This window comes from Carassius auratus, chromosome 30 (assembly GCF_003368295.1).
Source record: "Carassius auratus strain Wakin chromosome 30, ASM336829v1, whole genome shotgun sequence".
NCBI lineage: Eukaryota > Metazoa > Chordata > Actinopteri > Cypriniformes > Cyprinidae > Carassius > Carassius auratus.
Window position 1 is genome coordinate 5,641,179 of NC_039272.1, and position 22,709 is coordinate 5,663,887.

Consider the following 22,709-nt stretch of genomic DNA (forward strand, 5'->3'; position numbering starts at 1 on the left):
ATAAATCAATATTTTCTAGTTTTCATTGTGGTTTTAGATGCATTTCAACTGGCCAGAATTCTTCACTTTACTCTTAATGCAAACATTATATAATCTAATGTTGTCTGGATATCATGTCACTCAGTCTCGCTGACTTTCAAAACCTCAAACCACAAACAAAGCTGCTCTTTCCATATGTTTATGCGGTCTTCAGATGACGGGAAACAGGACAAAAGTAAGCCAGTGTATTTGGGGACAGCAAAGATAAAGCTATATACCAAAGAATGGCTGAAGATGAGCTTCAGTTGTTGATGAAAACTTGATATAAGGTGCACCCAAAGAGACAGAGAAAGAGGCTAGTGTAGCACAAAACATGCAGCTGCATATACAGAATCAAATATATACAGTATATATGTACAAATATAAGGAAATCTTTTTGGCCAGTGAGCTACATCAGCTTTAGTAGACAACAGAGAGTAGTTCTGGACAGCATAATATACTCTACAAATACAGCAGATGTGATGAACCACTATTTACTATGGTTAAAAATATAAATATATTTATGTTTCCAGACGGGAAGTCAGTTGCACTGATTTCATTATGGCAACAGGTCGTAATCCGGAAACTGTACCAGTAATACTTTGCTTCATAGATGTTACCAGTTCTGGGAAACAGTTGGTTTGACCCAAAAAGTCAGTATTACTACATAAATGGCTCCCATTTTTACCACAAGAGAAATCCCCAATGTTCGGTAACATGTGAATTTGATTCCTGAAGATTTATGAGAATAAAGTGTCATTTTAGAGCTTAAAAAGATTCACAGATTTTCCTACACCTTCAATTAAGATTAAAGTGACTTTGTCTTATAGATATGGGACTGACATCATAGATGAAGACAACTGGTTTGTGAATTAGTTCAGTACGTCTCATGGGAATAATGCTTGGTGGACGCAATAACAAAAATAACAAAAGCAGATAAAATATCCCTTTAAGATCCAAGTCGGAATCGCATAAAATGGCACACAACTTTCTATCCAAGAGGAACCAGTTAGACTTTGGAGGAAGTGCTACATGCACAGACTCCATCCGTTCCAACGGTTAGTTGAGTTTGTAGCAACAGGTAGAGAAAACAAAGAACTTTGACATTTAAAAAGCTCTAGGAATTCTTCCAGAAGGTCCAACAGGTAAAATCTGAACCCTCCGAAGGGACCCAGAAACGCAGGACTTTCAGGAGTTCAGATGTACCTCACGCAAGCGCTCAGAAGTTCAGGAGTTCAGGTAGGTTCTTGTAGAGGTCTAAGGAGTCCGGGTTTGAGAAAGCCCCTCGCTGAGTGACGTCCTTACCTGCGATCACCTGCTTTACTGCGACCTCGACCTTCTTTCCGCTGATAGTGTACTGCAGGCAGAGGAAATGAAAAGTCAATCAGGCGGAAAAGTGCAGAAAATAAAGCAAGGGAAGAAATTGCGACATTAAGAGCGAATGTCCAAGCGTAGCTCACCGGGATGTCTTTGGTCTCCAGGATCAAGGCTGGTATGTGTCGTGCAGAGAGAGCTACTCTGATAGCGCTGCGGATCTTCCCCACTAGCTCCTGACTGAAGCTCTTATTGGGTCCCATCTTCAGGAACAGAATCACCCGCTCGTCTCCATCGCTGTTGTACTGAGGGACACAAAGGCTGTCGGAAACTTCCTCAAAGGCTTCCACTGGTTAAAGAGAGGGCAAAAAAGATCTTAGTGATATTATGTTAGCACATTCTAAATTATTATATTATCATATATAATTATCTATATAAAATTCTATAAAAATTGTAATTAAAAAATGTAATCGATGGCTTGACCTTTGACCTTTAAAACTATATATATATATAACATTAAAAGAAATTTGTTTATTATTAGAGTTTACATTTAATGGTGTTATTGTAATGTAAAGCTGTAAAATGAAAGCAAATCTAAACTAAATATATAAATAGGTGGAATAAACATACACAGATTTTAAAATCAGCTGATATGCATCCGATATTGACTGATATCAAGCATAGTTTACAAAAAAAATATTAACCAGTTTTCAAACCATTTCTGGAGCATCATGTGATACTCAAGACTGGAGTAATGGCTACTGAAAATTCAGCTTTGCATTACAGGAGTACATTATTATAAAATATATAAAAATGTAAATTTAAGATTGTAAATTGAAATATTTCACAACATTTTTATTTTACTGTATTTTGGATCAAATAAATGCAGCCTTAGTAAGCATTTAAAAAACAAAAACTTACTGACGCCAAATACATATACATATGTATATATACATATACACGTATTTAAGTGTGTGTGTGTGTATATATATATATATAAATATATATTAGTGGTGGTGGGCATAGATTAATTTTTTTAATCTAGATTAATCTCACTGTGATCTTGAAATTAATCTAGATTAATCTAGATTAAAATGGCTCTTTCGAAGGCATTCAGAATATCTGTTACCCAAATAAAACTGACAAACAGTAAGTCTTTGAGAAGGGGTTTATCAAGCTAGGTGGTGCATTAGAAAAGGGGTTCATCTCCTGTTTCCAAAATGCATCACAAAGTGCTTGAAAAAGCTGTAAACTAATTCCACATTGCACAAGCTGCAAACAACATTAAAGTTTTTTCAAGTATGTTAAGGTACAGAAACCAAATAATAGAACTGGATAGTCTTCAATGTAAAAATGTAATATACAATCAAACCTACATTTATTCAGACACCTTCAACATTTCTCACAGTATTACAGTTTTTCTATATATATATAAAAAATTATACCTGGTGTCTGAATATTTTTTAGTTTGAATGTTAAAATTACTGTTAAAAAAGTAATTCAGTCAAGAGCAGTGAGTGATTTTCTTTCATTTTCTTGGATTAACATTACAGCAGCCAGTAGCTAAATTAGACGCGGTCACATTAAGAGACGATGAACGCATCCAATATAATACACATCCCATTTTTCCCTCAACTGTTTACTTTCACTTAAGAAATAACTGACAGTTTTTTCGAGCATAATTTCCCAGGTGGATATTTTGACATATTTTGTATGTATTTTTCAGCACAAGAGCAAAAATAAGCAAATTCGATGTTCAAGTGTTTTGAGACGCCTTTCTCTTCGCAGAAGAAAGCTCGGTTCAGTGTCGCTGTCCGTGATACACGGCTCTGTCTCTCGTGTGCACCGTACACCAGTAACCAGCCACTCCGTTCAGCTTTTCCACGTCTTGTGTTTGGATGCTTTAATGTTTAAATCGACAAGCGGTAAGGCATAAAAACATGTGAAAAAGATAATCTTTCATGACGATGCGCAGCATTGACGGGCCAACTGTCCTGAGCATCTTTTTAGGCTGGCCTCAGCGAGTCGGTTATATAAAATATCAAGGTGAAAGTCATCATAGCTCGCATAGACCCAGCTCCCAACCCAACTTTGAGAAAAGATTAACGACGATATTTATTTTATCGCCCGATAAAAGTCTCGCGTTAACGCAGCACGTTAACGCCGATAACGGCCCACCACTAATATATATATATATATATATATATATATATATATATATATACGAACACAATTTAGAACATTTATAAATTACATGAAAACAATTTTGAGATTTTAGCCTGCTAAAAAAAGTATTTATTTCTCACCAATGTTATAAATTTCTGAGCTCCCAAACCGAACTCCATTAGGATTCAATGTTCCGTCGCTGAAAGCACAGACAGAACAAATACTGCTTAATACCATAACTAAACTCACAGTATCATCATACAATAACAGCAATATTATAAGCATCTAAGCATAAACTAGAGAAGATGATCAAACAAAGAACAAAAAGCGAGACGTACCTTCTCCCCAGCATGACGACTCCTCCCGTTTTTGGATTTATCTTACAGTAATCACCGTGGGCCCAGACTCCTGAATGAGGAGATACACGCAAAGATATGGATTGGACAAATAGTTATAAAAAGAAGCAGAGAACGCTAATGAGGCTGAACTGTCCCGCTTGGCCTTTTCCTGCTTCTCCAAACTGACAGCAGCGAGGCTTCAAGGAGATTTTTCTTGTGCTAACAAAAGCTGGCAGCTTTTTTTTTTCCTTTCCACCCGCAAAAATCATTTAATCAATACGGCGGAAAAGCTGCAGCCTCTTCCGAACACACTGAAGCGGCATGTTTGTTTTCCAAATCAAAGGGAGGACTCGCTTGCTTTCTAAATCGCACAGAAAACACACTTGACTGTTTAAGAGCTGCGAAGGAAGGAAGCACAGTGCATCTGTGAGCCTCTATAGACAAATGTGAGTATATGCAATGAGTCTGAAGCAATGCATTTTGGAACGACGCATATAATGCCTTAAATGAGATCTAGGGTGATGTCATGTGAAGGGTTACCTGGGAAGGTAGAAAAGTAGGCTTTGTGGTATTTGCTGCCGTTCTCGTCGTTCCAGAAATGAGTGGGCTGACACGGGATGGGCTTCAAACACACCAGCTCTCCGCTCTCGCCCCAAACAGGGTTACCTGAAATACACACCAAACACAACAGGTTTACTGAAGCAATAAATACTTTTATTCAAGCTAGCAAAAATAAATAAATAAATAAAGTTGCATCATTATACTGCCAGTTAAATTAGGTTCTCAGCATTGTTGTAGGTAATAATGTAAATATATAAGCTTTAAATAATATACATTTATATAATACATCTACACAACCATTCAAAAGGTTGATGTTAGTGAGTTTTTTTCTAATGTTTTAAATTTTTTTGTTAAACATTAATAGTGTGCAATATTTCTACAATTGTAAGTCAATTTTATATTTAAATATATATATTTTAAAATGTAATTTATTCCCGCTAAAGTCTTCAGTGTCACATGATCTTTCAGAAATAATTTTTAATATGCTGCTTTAGAGAAACATTTCATATTATTTCCAATGCTGAAAACGTCATGCTGATTAATATTTTTGCACAAATTATGATTTATCTTTTTTCAGGATTCTTTGACGATATATATACATTAACTACTATATACGATATATATACATTAACCAGATTTCAGATCCAAAACTATTGATTTTGTATTAAAAACAGTACATTTAAATAAAAGACGACCTCCATTGTCTTGTCCATAAAATCAGAGATAAACATGAGCGGTGTCTCACCTTCACAGTTCCAGGACTCGATGGCCATGCCCAGATTTCGGGCCTGAATTTCCCCTCTGTAAACCGGCACCGTCATGTTCTGACCCATGAAGCATGAAATGATGTCTGTGCCACCTGAGGGAAAGAATATTAAAGATGTTAAAATACAGTTTATCAAAATCTTCAAGGCAAGAAAATCTCACAGGTTTGTGGAGAAACTCAATATCAGACGTGCTTCACGTTTCAGAACATCTTCACAATGGATAAAAAGCTCTAGAAAATTTAGTTTCCTTTTTGGGAACCCATGGGATGTTTTCATTAAGGCAAACTTGTTGGCATAATTTGCTGATTGCTCCATTTATATGGATCACAGTTTCTATACCACAGCTCTTCCCTATTGATTTGCTTACCAGACACAATAAAAGCAAAATGATGCTGACCAAAGGTGCTCAAATATCTATTTGGCCCAACAAACTCTTCAGGAATGAAACTGAAACTCTTTTTGATGGTGGAGAAAAAGCCAAAGTCCCAAGCAATAAGCCATAAATGTTGGGAAGTAGCAGCTCAACAAAAGCAGTGACTTTGACATTTTGGTAAAGATTGTCCAGCAGCTAACTTGAAAGAGGTGACTAACTGAAGGAAATAACACGCAATATAGCGCCCCCTGTGGCAATGATGAGAAATGCAATGTGTTCTTATGTTATGAATTGCATCAACAGATTTTGAATCTCAACAATACACAAACCTATGCAGCTAGAAGTATACGAGTTATTGTACATCAACAGAGCAAGTTTAGGCCTAAATTTAATGAGTTCCCAATATAAAGATCTACAACACGTGTGAGCAGCTCGAATGCTCATCAATTATAAAGCCAGCACAGAGAAGAGTGGAGAGAGACAGAGACAGATATTGCAACCCAAAAAACAAAAAAGCAAGACAATCAATATTTCAATATAATGAGGTTTTGTAGAGAAAAAAAAAGGAGAGGTTGTGTCGGATAGAGTAAAAATAAGCTCAGTAATTGACAAAGGTAACGGCTGTAAAATTGAATTATAAAAGAGACTGAAAACCGAAAAAAAAAAGCAAGAGCAAAAAGGTTGCTGGGACAACAGATATGTGTGTTTATGTGTGTATGTGACAGATGGCAGGTGATATCAGGGGGTCTATTGGATTCAGGAGATTCTGGGTGGCTGAAAGTGTTAAAAGTTTCCCTCTGCGCTCAGGAGTCTGGCTGGCACAGAAACAGGAGCGGCGGGAAACAAGCCCTGTCACATATGCTCTGCTTGACATTGGGGTCAAGGTCAAATCTGCCTCGGGTCGGCAGAGGTCACGTATCTGAGGGGAGCCGTGCACGGCGCTGATCCCGGACAAAGCGGTTTCTCAGTATCTCATAGGGCCGAGAGGCTATCTGAGCTCAGAGCTGAAGAAGAGCATGGAGTAGCTGCACTGCTGTTTTCCAGCACACATCTTTAGGGAGCCTGACATTTCAAAAACCCCTGGAGTCAAGAAATGTCAATCAAAGCCTTTTTCTGAAAAGTTATGAGGCTCGTGTGCTCCGCAAACGTGCCAGAATCCAATGAGAGTGCTGTCATGGTATCAAAAGTGAGCCAAATGGCAAATCAAAAAGCCTTCACGGCAGACATATGCAAAAACATCTTCAGAACACATCAAAATCTAAGACCATTCAAATAAATTGTCGACTTTAGACTTACATTATGATAATTTTTTAACAAAATTCCAAGTTTACTGCTAAAACTCTTTACCATGCTAAATCATAATAACTATATTAAGCATATCACATGAAACATCGTTATTGTTACTACTGTAAAGCCATAATAAATTCCATATAGTATAATATAAATGAGAACTTCTGTTCTGTGGAGAGGTTATAAAGCCATGCTTTATCATTAATAAAACTGAAGAAAAAAAACAAAAAAAACAAAAAAAACACTGACCAAGAAGCATTAAAAAAAAAATTAAATCTAAAATAACAGCAAAGACAAAAAAAAAATTCTGTATGGTGAAACAGTCAAAGCCATGCTTTATTCTAAACACAACATGACTACTGACTTCATCAGCTATCTATTTTTTATATAATAAAATATCAAATACTGAGACAGCTGTAACTTCCTTGTTTTTTTCTTTGCAGTAGTTAATGAAGGAACAAGCGCTGCACATAAGAAGTCAAATAACACACAGCTCTTTAATCTGAAATACAGGACTCCAGCAGGCTGCCGCTGACCTGCCATGAGAGCGAAGCTCATCTGGTGAAACCGCAGGGAGAGACTGGGCACAGGTGGTGTGTGAGAGAGGCGTGCTGCGAGACCCCAGTCACAAACACACACACATGCACACAAAATCAGCAGTCCACCACAGCTGTTAACGCTGATGCTAATTTGTTTCCGCAGGGCCCTGCAGGCATGAGATCACACTGCCACACACACACACACACACACACACTATCAAGAGAAGCTGGAGCACTGATGATTGGAGAGAAACTGAAGAGTGGGCTCATCAGAATAGAACAGAGTAAAATAAAGAAGAGACAGAGCGAGAGAACAGAACTACTACCTTTGCCAATTGTTTATTAGATAAACCATTTAAAATTAGACAAATCCTCTCCAAATACATATCAAGTAACCATGATTTAGAAATAGAGAGAGGAAGACACAGACACACATGGACAGAGCCAGAGCACAGGATCTAGACACTGTGATCTATAGCAAATAGTAAAATAAATAGTAAAGTAAAATAAAATAAAATGCCCACCTGATATGGATCCCAGTAGCACATTGTTCTTAATACAGCTGTACACATACTCATAGCTCTGAGGCTTCAATGGAGATCCTGTAGAGAGGAGTGTGTGGAGGGTCTGCAGGTTGTGTGTGTTTACTGTGAATGGACAAGGAAACAAAATCTTAGTTAAAAAAAAAAAGAAAGAAAAGAAGTGGTAGTTCCTAAAGGAAACACTACTGCTTGTAAACGCTCAGAAGAAGATGAACCGTAATGGCCACATATATGTACAGATCAATCTACCTATACGTTCATTCTGTAACAAACATTTTTAATGCTTTATGAATGCCAGTTCATGTCCCTTTAAGAATGAAGCTCTTTGTGCATCTGAGGTATTAGAGGGTTTAGGGGATTTATTTGTTTTGCATATTTTTCTATTGTTTTGCAATAACCATAGCATGTATTTAATAAAAAACGCTATTCGAATCAAAATGTAAAATGTCAAGAGCATTTTGATATGCCCTAATTCTACATTATATTATAAACAGTCCTGAAGTATAAAGCTCAGCTCAAAGTCTTCTATTAAAAAACTGTGTGGTCTGGAGGCAGATGGGAATGGCTCACAGTGATCAGAATTATGAACCACGTTAAACTGTGCTGAAATGTATGCAGGCGACATGCCAGGCCACCCGTCTGGGGTCCCGTGTAGAGCGGGTCTCTCGCCCCGGTTATCAGAGTCAGTGCCACACCCCACAGGCTAACAGGTGTCGCTCCGAAATGTCAAGCAGCCAAAGGGAGCAGCAGAGGGCCAGGAAGCACATCTCTGACCCCCAACACATGATCCACTGAACCACACACACACACACACACACACACACACACACATGCAAAACAAATAAATCCCCTAACTCAAGCACACCAAGAGCTTTATCTTTAAAGCGACATGAACTGGCATTCACAAAGCACTGAATATGAATACAGATTTCATTCTTCTGTTATACACAAAAGAATATATTTTGAAGACTTTAGGGAACCTAATCATTTGTTGCTAGTCAATGCATGGGAAAAAAATACTCTGGAAGTCAATGGCTACCAGCAAATGTTTTGCATTCTCCAAAATCTCTTCTTTTGTGTTCTGCAAACACATACAGGTTTGGAACAAACTGAAAACCGAATTGTAATTTTTGAGAGAACTATCACTTTAATTTTTCCATTGATAGACATTCTCATATAGCTGCATATCCTGACCAAACATTTTCATTTCAAGGTGTATTTTTTAATCCCTGCATTGGAAACCACAGGTGCTCATAAAAGTGTCTCCTCATCAGAGCAGTTCCAGCAGTAACTCTTTAAAAAAACACTAATGTGATCGCTCTCGTGGCAGTCATTACGCATAAACTCCATCTTCCACTGCAAATTGCATTTTAATTCACTTTCAGTTTATCTCATTATTGTTGAATATTTACAAGCACGCACACGGTTTAGTGAATGATTCAGTGGCATCTAGAGACTGCTGGGAAAGTGGGCAAATTAATGTGTACTAGGGATGTCAAAAAACAGCACTATGGAAGCTAATTGAAGCTAACAAAACCCATACACATACATTTATTAGTCTTTACACTTTATCGGAAGTATCAAGTACAGACATGAATAGTCAAACATGTGCAACAACGTGCTTTCAGACACGGTAAACAGTAGATGTGTAACAAGCAAGAAAGAAATCATTTGCCAAAAAAGGTTTTGCATTGTAAATGTAAACTAGCCACTCTCCTATATGTCAATAAATGAATAAAAGAACATTAATGACTGTGTAATGATTGAAAATGTTAAACCAATGTTTATCCCATTAAAATACTTACATGACACTTTTTTTATTGTGATTATATAAATATTAGATTCTTTAAAGAAAGGAATCATCGACAATATTTGTTTTTGCAGTGGTATCAACTTGATATTAAGAAATATGAGACATCACTGGTACTGAAATATTGTATAGTGACAATTCTATTATGAAACGAAAAGTGAAGAAATGAAAGAGAGAAGACCGAGGGATTGTAATTCTCACCAGGTTTCAGATTTCTCTCCTCCAGCACAGACAGCCACTTCGCTCCGGTCCCAAAAATCGTGATTCTGTCAACAAATGATAAAACAAATGGATGTTAACAATTAATTGTACATTTTAAATGTGTAAAAGCAAAATGGCTTTCTTAGAGCTAGTCAAACCTGAGGTACGCTTTACTATAGGCCACGTCTCTGAGAAATATGAAAACCTCATTTCCAAAGCCCTTTAGATTTCCACACTTTCATAATAGAAGAAAAAGTGGAACACTTTCAGTGTCAATGAGGTGGAATTGATCTATATGGCCTGTTGACCTGCAGAGGCCTTGGTCAGCCATCTCTTGATGGAATCACTCGCGGTCAGAAATCAGGGGTCAGGGGTCAAGCCAATGCAATATCTGAAGAGCACAGACAAGCTTAAATGCTGTCAACACGGTTGTGTTAGTGTAACCTCCATTTGTCTAGCCCAGTGTTCACTGCAAATTTACAGTACAGAAGACTTTCTACCACACAGGTTGTATGATAAATGAAACTGAACATTCCTAAACACAATTTGAGTAGAACTGTAACGGGAAGAATTAAGTCTAACCAATGGTTTAAAATTAAACAGTGAAAAAAATGATTTCTATGTACTTCAACATTCACAATGCACAAAAAAAAAAAAAAAAAAAATCAGCATGTTGATGACACATCAATGTATTAAGTATATAGCAACTATTAATTTTACATTCAAAGAGGTTAACCAATCACAGGGAACATGCATAAAGTGTAAAATGTAAAGCATTAAAATAATTTAGTCTTTAAGCAAAAAAAAAAATCTATATTTGTCTTGCAAAATAATGTGCAAAATATCAAAATCTGCACATAAATGTAATTAAGTAGCCATCTAAACCTACGAAATTCTCATTTATTTTTTCCTGTTGATTTTTCTCTTTTCTAGAAATGTCTAAAAAGAGACGTCCACTATGCGGATAGGTGCCATTACAACGTCCTGCTTGCGTGTGATTGGTGGCAGCTGGCAAGGCCTGGTTAGTAATGGGTCGTTTAGGATGTAGAAAGAGAATTGTATATGAAATGAATTGGAACATGATTTTACAAGCAAGATATCAGTCAGGAAAAAGAAAAAAAAGGGAAAACTCGCCAGTACCAATCTAATGATATGACCAACCACTGATCTTCCTTCCGTTTATAGCATCATGGATCTCTGATTTACTGCATAGTCTAGCCATAGAATTCATCCTGGGGTTGTTCATTTGTCTAATATTAAAGAAGTGAAGCTCGTCTACATATTCAGACAGCTCATTTTGTATAAGTCACATAATTTTGGCCCCATCTGTACATGGAAAATTACAACTGGCAAATGAGACAATTATGCAAGTTTGGAATATAGACGTAAAATCTTAAGCAAATGCAATTCAGTTAGACTTCCGTTACAATATATAGGTGTATACCAGATCTTAACCTGATCCTTCGCTTATTGGCTAAAGGTTTGGGTTTATAACCAAGAGGCTGAAAGCTCAAAGGGGAGATCCATCAGCACTGAGAAACAGCACTCAGAACCAGGTTTGGTTCAACATGGCAAAGTCATGGAAGGTTTCACTGTCCCCAAATGATGCATAAATATTATAACAGGATTGTAATACGCTCATTCTTGACTTTAAAACCCAGCTCATTAAAAAAAACCTGTGTTCCTGTGGCTATTAGCATTGCAGAGCAAAAAAGGTTGTGGGTTCAATTCCCAGGGAACACACATACTGGTAAAAAATTTATAGCCTGAATGCACTGTAAGTCACTTGGAATTAAAGCTTCAGCTAAATGCATGAATCAAAATTTCAGATCCCGGACGAGCCCCCAGTTATAAGTCCCAACTCACTGTGTATATCAGGGGTGTCCAATCCTACATCTTTCATCAGAGTTTAGCTCAAACCAACTAATCAAGATTCAACGAAAGTAACACTCTGGATTGAATTTAAAACCGGTAGAATTGATTGTGGGTTCCTCTCAAATGATGGGGAAAGTATTGTGTCTATTGTCTTACGTCAACACAATCCACTCTTAGTCTCTTAGTCGTAGAGCTGCACAATAAGTCGAAATGGAATCGAGATCACGATTCGACAGAAGCTGTGAATCTCATGTGTATCTTTCAGTGAAGCACAGTTCTGTGATCAGCAGTAAATCTCCATCCAAAGGCCAGAGGGTGCTCTCACACTGAAACTCCAAATACACACTGAAGAAGAAACCCAGGAATAGCGGTAGCTGGATAAACAGAAGAACTGCTTTTATTGATTCAACATGACTAATATACACACGATTATGGCAATATATGGTTTATCGGAGTTATAATTATAATTTTCATTAAAAAAATGCCTTTATCACTGCTTAGAATATTATGAAATATGTTGCGTGCCTTATTCGGTGTAAGAAGCCCCATCATCTCACAGAAGGATTTATTTCAAAAGACTCGAGTTTGGATTAAAAATATGCAAGATAAAAAATAATAATGGCATTTTATGGAATGAAAATATACTAGAACACGGACCATTCATAATCTTCCTCTCAAAATGGAAAAACATGTAAATTTTTTACTTAATGTATTTTTTTTAAAATCTATTAAGCAGGGAATAAATGTTCGAAATAGATTTTAAAAGACATGCAAATTAGCTTGGGCTACGACGGTTTAGCAAATTTGCAAAAACATGACGAATTAAAATCCATAGAAGCTATGCAAACAGCTTTCATTATCGCAAATGATTTCTTAGATTTCGTAGTCACGCAGAAAAATAGTCTTTTTTACGTAACTTGTCAGTGAACTACGGCTCTGTGTAGTAAATGCTGCTCCATCTGAAAGCACGTGACGATGATTTACTGCTGATTACAGAACTGGCTTTACTATCAAAATGCACATGACAATCGCAATTCAATTAATCGTGCAGCCTTACTTAGTCATATAAAAGTCCAAAAACAGCAGCTATTTTTCACAGACTGCAACAATATAGCACAAAGAAATAGTTGTCTAGTATGACAAAGAAGTTTCACAATGGTCTTTTGTCCAGAATAGGTTTCCTTTATGCATTTTCCTTCATGTACATCCCGTTTCCCTTCTGATTGAATATAGATCATTTTTAAATCATTTTTAAACATTAAACACAATTATCCTGAAAGGCGAGCAGTACAAAATAAAAGCTAGTCCAGGATCAGTATACTCATACTACTAAGCATAGAGTGACAAAAGAGAGCGAAAGAGATGACAAGTGTTATTCATCGTGTAGTGGACAACATCGGTGAGAGTTCCACCTTTTCTGCAGACCAGAGGAGGACAGGTTGATTTAGTCTGAAGTTTGTCACAATGTCAAATGTCTACAAATTCAGACAGCATGTTCAAATACAGCCAAGTACAAAGAAACATTTCCCTGCTAACACGACTGATCGCAGACATTGACTGAAGCAATGATCCCAGAATATATTTCTTCACCAACTTTCTTACAAAGAAACAGGAGAAGTGTTTCTTGACAATGTAAACCGACAACAGGAAGGATAAGCTTGTGATTGTTTCATACAGAATTGCTCAGAACAGGAAAACTAAGATACAGAGCTGAAAAATACAGATGAAACAGTGCTGGGTGAGATTTTTGGAGCAGTTTGATGTTTATCTATTTATTTTTGCTCCAGTTTCCTAAAGCCTTTCACACTCGCAGCTTCATTGGCTGTTGCTTATTACTGCCCTCTCGCTTGTCAGGATAGTGAACACAACCGAAGACTAAATGGAGCATATTTCAAAGTCTGAAACAAGCCTGAAGCAAGCTTGAAATCTGTCGGAGCCTCGACAACCATAGTGTCTCTCTGAAGTGTGCTTAAGTCCTGTAGTGTGCTCCCAGTTAAGAGGCCCAATTTGAAACAATATCTTCCTTGCTCTTTTGAAACAAAACAAGTTGTAAACATCCTGCTAGTCTAATAATATAAAGGTTCAGAACCAGTTGAGGTTGAATGCTTGGAAGTTCTTAAAGTCGTGATGAAATGGAAGCAGCAAAAGATCTGATGCACTGTGACAAACATTTCAATGTAACATAATCCAAAAATAGTAGGGGGGCATTTAGTTGCATCCATCGGTTGTTGAGTGGAATTAAAAAAGGTAAAAAGTTTGGGTTTGAGTTGCAGTGAATGATGGTGCATCCACTAAATATATATAAAAAAGAACCATCTTTTCATCATCACCATAAACTCTAAATAAACCCTAAACTGCCCAGGGAAATAACTTAATTGGTGTCAGCGACAGGGCTCTAACTTAAAAATAATCTCATAAAGACTCTAAGATGCAAAGGCAGAGCTGCCTTTCAAAATTAGGACTGTTACATTTTAAATTATCCACTTAATACAATTAATAACTATATAAAATAATGTGATTAAACACATAACACAGTTTAAGATGCCCTCTGACCCATGTGTAAATTCCACATTAGGAATATTCCTACCATTGGAGCAATTCATGCTTGAAATTCAGCTGCTACTAAAAGCAACACGCCTCGCCAAATCACATTTACAGAGAGCAGACCGCTCAAAAACAGTTCACACAGGACGCATTCTTGCGTTTAAAATAGCAAGACAGAGTGCAACTGCATGGAAATGAACGCAACAGACCAACATTTGAAAAAGTACAGACTAAATGATAGAATGCATCATGTGTGCACTTTACTTCGTTCAGACTGAATGAAAAACTCAGTCTCAAAATTAATTGTTGTGGAGCGTAGAACTATGCTAGACATATTCATTTATGTGGCAAATCAAACCAATTGAAGTAATTTTTTTGTCAAATCTCTTGCTTTACATGTTTGCCATAATGATACATCTTGAAATTTATGCTTCATGTGAGGGCTTTTTGCAATTAATATAATTAAATTTCACATACACTAGCACTAAGTTGGTAAGATTTCTGTTGTTGTTTTAAAGAAGTATCTTAAGCTCCTAAGGATGCATTTTTTGACCAAAGAGGAAATAAACAGCTGTATAGTGAAATAATTGTACAATTTAAAAACTAATTTTTATTTTAATACATTTAAAATGTAAACTACTCCTGTAATGCTAAAGCTGAGTTTTCTGCATCTTCAGTGTCACATGATCCTTCAGAAATCATTCCAATATTCAGATTTTATGCTCAAGAAACATTTCTGATTTAAATATAAAATCAGTCCTGCTGCTTAATATTAGCATCTATTCTTTATTGCCATTAATGCAGATTAAAAGTAGTAATTTCTTAAAATAATCCTATGGACCACAAACTTTTGAATGGCAGTGTAATTAATTATATCAAATTGCCAGTAATTCATTATGCATTATTAGGAATTGACAGTCGACCTTAATAAACATTTAAAAAAATGAAAACGTCTCTGAAGTGATTCAAACACAAATGGGTCTGGTGAGTAACAGAAATGTGTGTTTTTTGGCTTTCCCAAAAGCTGCTGCAAAAATGTCTCTATTTTCTTCCTCTTGGGAAGAGGAGAGACAATGAGAGTTAAGAATAGAAGCTTTCACCAGAAGCCAAGGGAGCTGAAAATGAGCGCGCACACACACACACACACACACACACACACATCAAGTGTGATCCAAAGGAACTCCAGTGTCTGTTGCACTTCGATCATTTCTGATCAATAACAGGTAAACTCTGAAAGGAACTCGATGCTACATTAGAGCTGGCCAATTAGACCCATCTCTTTAAATCAGCTTGCCGTCGTGATGTGGTGTCATTTACACAAAGGGCACAGCAGATGCTGGTGATAAGCACTGCCACACTTCAACCAATTACAGCTCGTGCATGAGGAGAAAAAAGAGAGAGTGACTGAAGCTCCTGACTGTGATACCTTCATTATAGCGAGTCACACACACACACACACACAGACTTACCCCAGACGGTCTACAAGGTCCCAGAGCACATTGGCACTGGGAACAAGAGGCGAGCCATCGTACAGGACCACAGAAGCCCCGACGGCTAGAGAGGACACCAGCCAGTTCCACATCATCCAGCCCGTCTGCAACGAAACACATATCTACTTTAAGAATGGGTCAGAAACAACGTTTTTGTCCCATGTTTGACCAGATTGGACAAACACACCAACTACTCAAAGTCTATCAAACCGTGCTCAGAATGGACCATTTCAACCCAAATATAATTTTTAATATCACACCGGACCAACTAGATATTGCAAATCATGTGTGCTTTAATTTTGCTAACATTACATATAGACATAGAGGAAAGAAAATACTTTGCCCTAACAAAGACATCATGGAAAATGATGTTAACCTGATTATTATAAATGGAAAAGAGGCATTGGAAGAGGCTTTTAAGACGCCAGATACGTACCGTAGTGTAATATATGATGACATCATTGTAGGTCATGTTGCCATGGAGAATGTGTTCTTTAAGATGCTGGATGAGAGTGCCCTGGGGAACGGAGAACAAAAGGGTCAGACTGTTGTTAATGTGATGGACCACACCTGAGGGTGCTTTGCTAGGACAACTGTGAGAACTTCAGGACAACGGACCTCATACATCCATCACAAATCACCTTGAGTGGGAAAAATGGCAAACATAAAATCAGAAGAAGTCTGTAATATCAGAGGCGACATAAAAGAAAGCATTAGTTAAGGACAATTGTGTTTATTTTTCTGGATCTCATGCTCTTCTCAAGTGCTGGTGTCCTGGCAGGCAGGGAACGAGCTAATTAACGAGCTAAAGGATCAGCGACACTGCATAGATTAAAAAACCCTCTCATTGCTTCTCTTCTTACACCATGTCCAGCAACGAGTGTCTAACACGTCTCCAAGGGAAAGCATTAATTGCATTCATTCGCTGACCGCCGTAACCCGACGTGAGTACTGTTTTCATAAGAGCACACTGAACACTGATCATCCACAGAGCGAGAGGAGAGGAATGCACCAGCATGTGTGCATGTGATTGTGTGTTTTCATACACACAGCGCTCTAATTATCCAGCACGCAAGAGAGGCGGCAGACACAAATGCTGCAAAGGCTGAAGGGAAAAGCTGTGAAAAATGAAAACACAGTGTTATACACACACCGACCAAGCGATAACAAAGTGTGATCGTAAAGCACCCAAAAAACTGTGTTTTTGCCTTCCCTGATTTTTTCAATGCATTTTCTATGCAGTGCTGATTTTTTAAATTGATGTGAGCTGCTGTGTCCCGAATGTTGGGAGTGAACAGGAAATGCATTCAGAAGGGATGAAAATGGTGCACATAATTGCTCGTCCCAATTGCATCCAGCTTATAGTGTCTAACAGATTTTAAAACTGTCTCTTACTGTCATCTAGTGGTCAATGTTGGCTATTCACGAGATGGTGTGTATGATGATCAACAGGTGCTTTGACACACTTTTGGCATACAAATATCACAAAGCAGTTCAAGACACAGACCAAGTGGAAGGGTAAACTTAGTAGTCTGAAACATTAGTTTGGTTGTAACTATAACATTCTAGCCACAACAATATAAAAAAAGTATCTTAAATTTGGTGCCACTCCCAAATCAGTATTATTTTAGTATTATTTACCAGTTCTATCAAACCTTTACAACTGATCCAGAAGATGGCAGCAATTTCATTTTTTAATGAGCTGAAAAGAATACATGATGTCACACCTCTGTTTATCAATCTGCACTGGTTACCAATAGCTGCTCGGATAAAAAATTCAAGGCATTGATGTTTGCATACAAAACCAGCACTGGCTCTGCACCCCTTCACCTAAATTTGTTACTTCAGATTTATGTGCCTCTCAAAGATTGCATCCTGCAAGTGAACGTCGCTTGATTGTGCCATCCCAAAGAAGCACAGAATCACTTTCCCAGACTTTTACAGTAAATGTTCCCCCCTGGTGCAATGACCTGCCAAACTCAATCCCAGCATCTCTTCCATCTCAACTCTAGCACTCTCTCTCTCTCTCTACAAAAAAAAAAACTTGCACTCTGACTCTGTTAATTTACTAAATTAATAATACTTTTAATTAAAAAAAAAACACTACCTAGCAGGTCTAATCTTTTTGCTCAATGGTTTTTTATTTATTTATTATGCAACTAACAAAAGCAAAAAAGACCTCTAACACTAGCTTGCTCTATTCTTTTTCTATTCTATCCGTTTTCTTTTTATTTATTACAGAATAAAAAAAACTGTACTGTGTTAAGCTTGTTATAGTCCTTGTATATCATTGCTCTTATGTTGATTTTGATTGCTTCTGTTGTCCTCATCTGTAAGTCGTTTTGGATAAAAGTGGCTGCTAAATGACTAAATGTAAATGTGAATTTATATACACAAAATATTAATATTTTGCATGACATTTTTTTCTATTTTCAGGTTTCATCTTACTTTTAGTTAATTCATGTAACTCTGTGATATGCTGCTGTCATTTTTTTCTTCTTCAATATTTCAGTTTTCATTTTAGTAATTGAATGAAATGCACTGAATGTCAATTCTATTATTTTTAATTATATTTGAAAAAAATGTTTTGGTTCTTAGAATCTATTTTTTATTTTTCATTTTATTTCTTAATAAACTGTTATGATTATTTTTTTAAACATTTTAATGTATACCACTTTGAATTAACGTACTGTTTGAAATTTTTTTTTATTAAAGCATTAAATAAGCATTTTTTCAAATTTGATCATCTAATATTTACATAGACTATTTTAAGCAAATAAAATCCATCAATATGTTCCTACATTATAAACTGATAATTTAGCTCTTGATATTTGCACCCATGCAAAACAAATGCATGCATCTGTATATTCTATTGTTTATACATCATGTTCCAATGCATACATCAAGTAATTGCACAGAGTACAATATTTGCTCACCCCAGCAGAATGCACCATGCACTTGGGAGCTCCTGTGGTGCCAGAAGAGTACATGATGAAGAGAGGATGAGAGAAGGGCAGCTGCTCAAACTCCAGCTGAGGGTCCTGATCCCCTTCTTTACCTGTGGCCAAGAAGTCATCCAGGAACACGCTGACAGAAAAAGTACAGGAGACAGACAACACTTCAGATCTCATCTGAACATACAGCAGCAGCAGACACTAAAAGAGAAGGAAACTGAACTTCTACATACAAATGGAAGTACCAGTGCAATATATAATAGATGTGATTGATTGAAATATGCTTGTAAACACACGTCACGCACAGACCTGCTGGGAATCTTGGAGAGGTCAGTCTCCTGTCGAGAGCGAACGTATGGAATGACCACAACCTTCTTCAGGTCAGGGAGACCTTAGAGATGACGGGGGAAATATATATATATTAGGATCTATGAAATGTATGCATGTTAAAAGTAAAAAATATGGGGAAATTGTGGGCTGAAATGTATGCTTTAAACCTTTAACAACGTTTTGGAGTTTCTCCATGTGATCGTGCTGCTTGCCGTTATACACAACAGCTGCTACTGAGAAGATCAACTTGGGCTGGATCTGAGAAAATCGGTCGAGAACTCCCTTAAAATGAAACGAGACACATTAAAGATAGAATAAAAATAAGGAGTAATGCTACTGATACAATAGGCTATATATATATATATATTTATCAACAATGAATTAAACAGATCAAACGTAAAGACAAAGGATTCATATTTCTAATAAATGCTGGTTTTTTTACACCTTTTAATTCTTAAAAAAGTATCCTGAAATTTTATTTTACAATATTAATGAGCACTAAATCAACATATTACAATTTTTCTGAAGGATCATGTGACACAGAGGACTGTCATTTGGGCTCAAAATGTAGCTTTGCATCACAGGTATACATTACATTTTAACATTAAATTGGAAACAGTATTTTTGATCAAATAACGTGGCCTTGGTGACTTTTTTGAATGAAAAAATACTGAGTTTGGTCAAACTTTTGAACAATAGCTTATACACAATTGGCACATTGAATTTGCTGTAGTACCCTGACTTAACCACAGATGGCAGCAATTCATACACTAAGTTTGCTTCAGTCAATAAGACATTGTGAATCTATGTTGCTTTATCTGCTAGAGCCTGTCCTATTTATAGAATAACCTCGGCCTAGACTTACTTTAATCTCCTCATAGGAGAGTGTGTGTGTGTGTGTGTGTGTGTGTGTGTGTGTGTGTGTGTGTGTGTGTGTGACAGAATGTCTGACATAGCTAACAGGTCACACACACACACACACACACACACACACATTTTAAGACAGCCAGAATTGATGGTCAGATGACCTATTTTTTTGTACATGGGGACAGACACATTGCGATAATATGACCCTTGGAATCTTACTCTATTATTATATACAAATTTTTTGCTAGTGAGCAATATAGATTACATTTAAAACACAAGACAAGAACAAAGTAGAAGCTCATGACAACAAACTGGCCCAGTGTCAGTATGAAGGCATGTGGGGCTATGAATGCTGGGACTGCGTGGTACAGCAATGCCTGGCAGCCGAGGGCATCCCGACTCATTCTTTATGCTGACAACCAAATCTGATATTCATACATCCAGAAAGGATTTCTCCACACCACTAAACGGATCCATCAGTGTCAGGTTTTTAATTTATTATTTATTAAAAATGAATAATCTGGCACTTTAAAATTTCAGTGACCGACAGTAAGGATGATGTCAGACAAACAATTTGCTATATGAGGTACACTGAATTGATCTAAAGTGACAGTAAAGACAATAATAATGTTAATAAATGCCATTCTTTTGAACTTGAATCTTAAATGTATCACCGTTTTCACAAAAGTACTAAGCAGCACAACTGGCTTAAACATTGATATTAAGAAGATATTTCTGCACAAAATAAGCATATTACAATGATTTCTGAAGGATCATGTGACAACCGAAGACTGGAATAATGTTTTACTCAAAACTTCAGCTTCACCATCACAGAAATAAATGCCATTTTATAAATATATTAAAATAGAAAACAGTTATTTTAAATTGTAATATTTTACAATATTACTGTTTTTACCGTAACTTTGTAAAAAAAAAAATATTTAGTGTTCATAAAAAAATAATCTATAATATAATTTTATTAAAAAAATTAACTTTAGACCACGTTTTTCCCTGGATCAAAATGAAAGTGAAATACCTTTCCAACATGATCTAGCCTGAATATTACACATGTTCAGATGATCCACATCTCACAGAAAAATGGAAGTGGTTGCTAAACACTTAATGCATATTTTATATGATTAAAAATAATATATTATAGTGGTCATATGGTTACATTATGCATGTAAAGCTCTTACATTGACACCAAAATCTGGAGAGGTTGAACTCCAGATGGCACCGATACTGGCAGCAGCGAGCATAGCCTCAACAGCATGAATCCCGTTGGGAAGATATCCTGAGGTAAAGAGAGAATAAAATCAAACATCACATTACAGACAGCAATCGATCACCTAAATGGTGCAAGAATAATTCTCAGGACATGCAAGTTATTTTAGGGAGCACTCAGCAGGCACAATATATTAAATCATAACAATGCCAAAAGAGTGTCACTGAAAATATTACACAATGGAAAATAAAGCTTCTAATATGTAACTAATATAAAAAATACAATTGCAATTTTTACTAAAGAATGCCAATGAACCAACAAGGCGTTTGACTTCACTACAATACAAGCCTTACATATCATATATCAAATCTAATTTGTTAAATTAATCATTGAGCAGTGTTTCCCACAAACTTACACTCTATTTGTGGTGCCATTTATATGCAAATTAATTCTCGGAAAGCAGGAGGTGCTTAGAGCGGGAGAAATAAAGGTTTCCCTGGTAACAGCTGTACAGAAAGCAGGGCTCCTCTCACAAATGCTTACAAACATTGCTTTATCAGATATTTATGGAAGCCCATTACCACCACTGAATAAAAAATAAATAAATAAAGGTTTCCTTTTTTCACATTTGTAAAGTCAGAATTGCGAGTTACGAAGTCAGAATTGCGAGATGTAAAGTCAGAATTGCGAGTTATAAAGTCAGAATTGCGAGATGTAAAGTCAGAATTGCGAGTTACGAAGTCAGAATTGCGAGATGTAAAGTCAGAATTGCGAGATGTAAAGTCAGAATTGCGAGAAACGAATTCAGAATTGCGAGATATTAAGTCAGAATTGCGAGATGTAAAGTCAGAATTGCGAGTTACGAAGTCAGAATTGTAAGATATAAAGTCAGAATTGCGAGATATAAAGTCAGAATTGCGAGATATAAAGTCAGAATTGCGAGATATAAAGTCAGAATTGCGAGATATAAAGTCAGAATTGCGAGATATAAAGTCAGAATTGCGAGTTACGAAGTCAGAATTGCAAGATATTAAGTCAGAATTGCGAGATATTAAGTCAGAATTGCGAGATATAAAGTCAGAATTGCGAGTTATGAAGTCAGAATTGCGAGATATAAAGTCAGAATTGCGAGATATAAAGTCAGAATTGCGAGTTACAAAGTCAGATTTGCAAAATATAAAGTCTCAATTGCAAGATAAAAATTGCGATATATAAAAAAATTGCGAGATATAAAAAAATTCTGAATTGTGAGATAAAAAGTCGAAATTACCTTTTTTATTTTTTATTCTGTGGCAGAAACGGATAAGGGAAAAGCAGTTGGTTTCCTACAGAAATACAGTGATATATATATAAAAACAAACACGAGTTTTGATTTTTAAACATGCATTGCTCATGTTTATTCAACGAAGTCAAAGCCTTTTGGAAAATCTATTTATGGTGGTCAGTTTGATATTGTGGCGGGCTGCCACAAATGAATCAATGTATGGGAAACACTACATTAAGGC

At 36.5% G+C, this 22,709-nt stretch overlaps 1 protein-coding gene across 1 annotated transcript in view; it reads right to left on the reverse strand.

The window, feature by feature from the left end:
- The window catches only part of LOC113048971 (acetoacetyl-CoA synthetase), a 29,882-nt gene that overhangs the window by 1,173 nt on the left and 6,000 nt on the right, over positions 1-22,709 (reverse strand). The window contains exons 5-18 of the mRNA XM_026210959.1: positions 21,176-21,273; positions 19,280-19,394; positions 19,092-19,173; positions 18,765-18,915; positions 16,265-16,345; positions 15,808-15,932; positions 9,920-9,984; positions 7,891-8,013; positions 5,143-5,256; positions 4,377-4,502; positions 3,837-3,906; positions 3,639-3,697; positions 1,479-1,681; positions 1-1,375 (exon numbers count right to left, since the gene is read on the reverse strand). The exon at positions 1-1,375 is cut by the window's left edge and continues 1,173 nt beyond it. Coding sequence (XP_026066744.1) covers positions 1,238-1,375; positions 1,479-1,681; positions 3,639-3,697; positions 3,837-3,906; positions 4,377-4,502; positions 5,143-5,256; positions 7,891-8,013; positions 9,920-9,984; positions 15,808-15,932; positions 16,265-16,345; positions 18,765-18,915; positions 19,092-19,173; positions 19,280-19,394; positions 21,176-21,273 — 1,550 coding nt within the window. The 3' untranslated portion in view covers positions 1-1,237. The remainder of the gene's footprint in view (positions 1,376-1,478; positions 1,682-3,638; positions 3,698-3,836; positions 3,907-4,376; positions 4,503-5,142; positions 5,257-7,890; positions 8,014-9,919; positions 9,985-15,807; positions 15,933-16,264; positions 16,346-18,764; positions 18,916-19,091; positions 19,174-19,279; positions 19,395-21,175; positions 21,274-22,709) is intronic.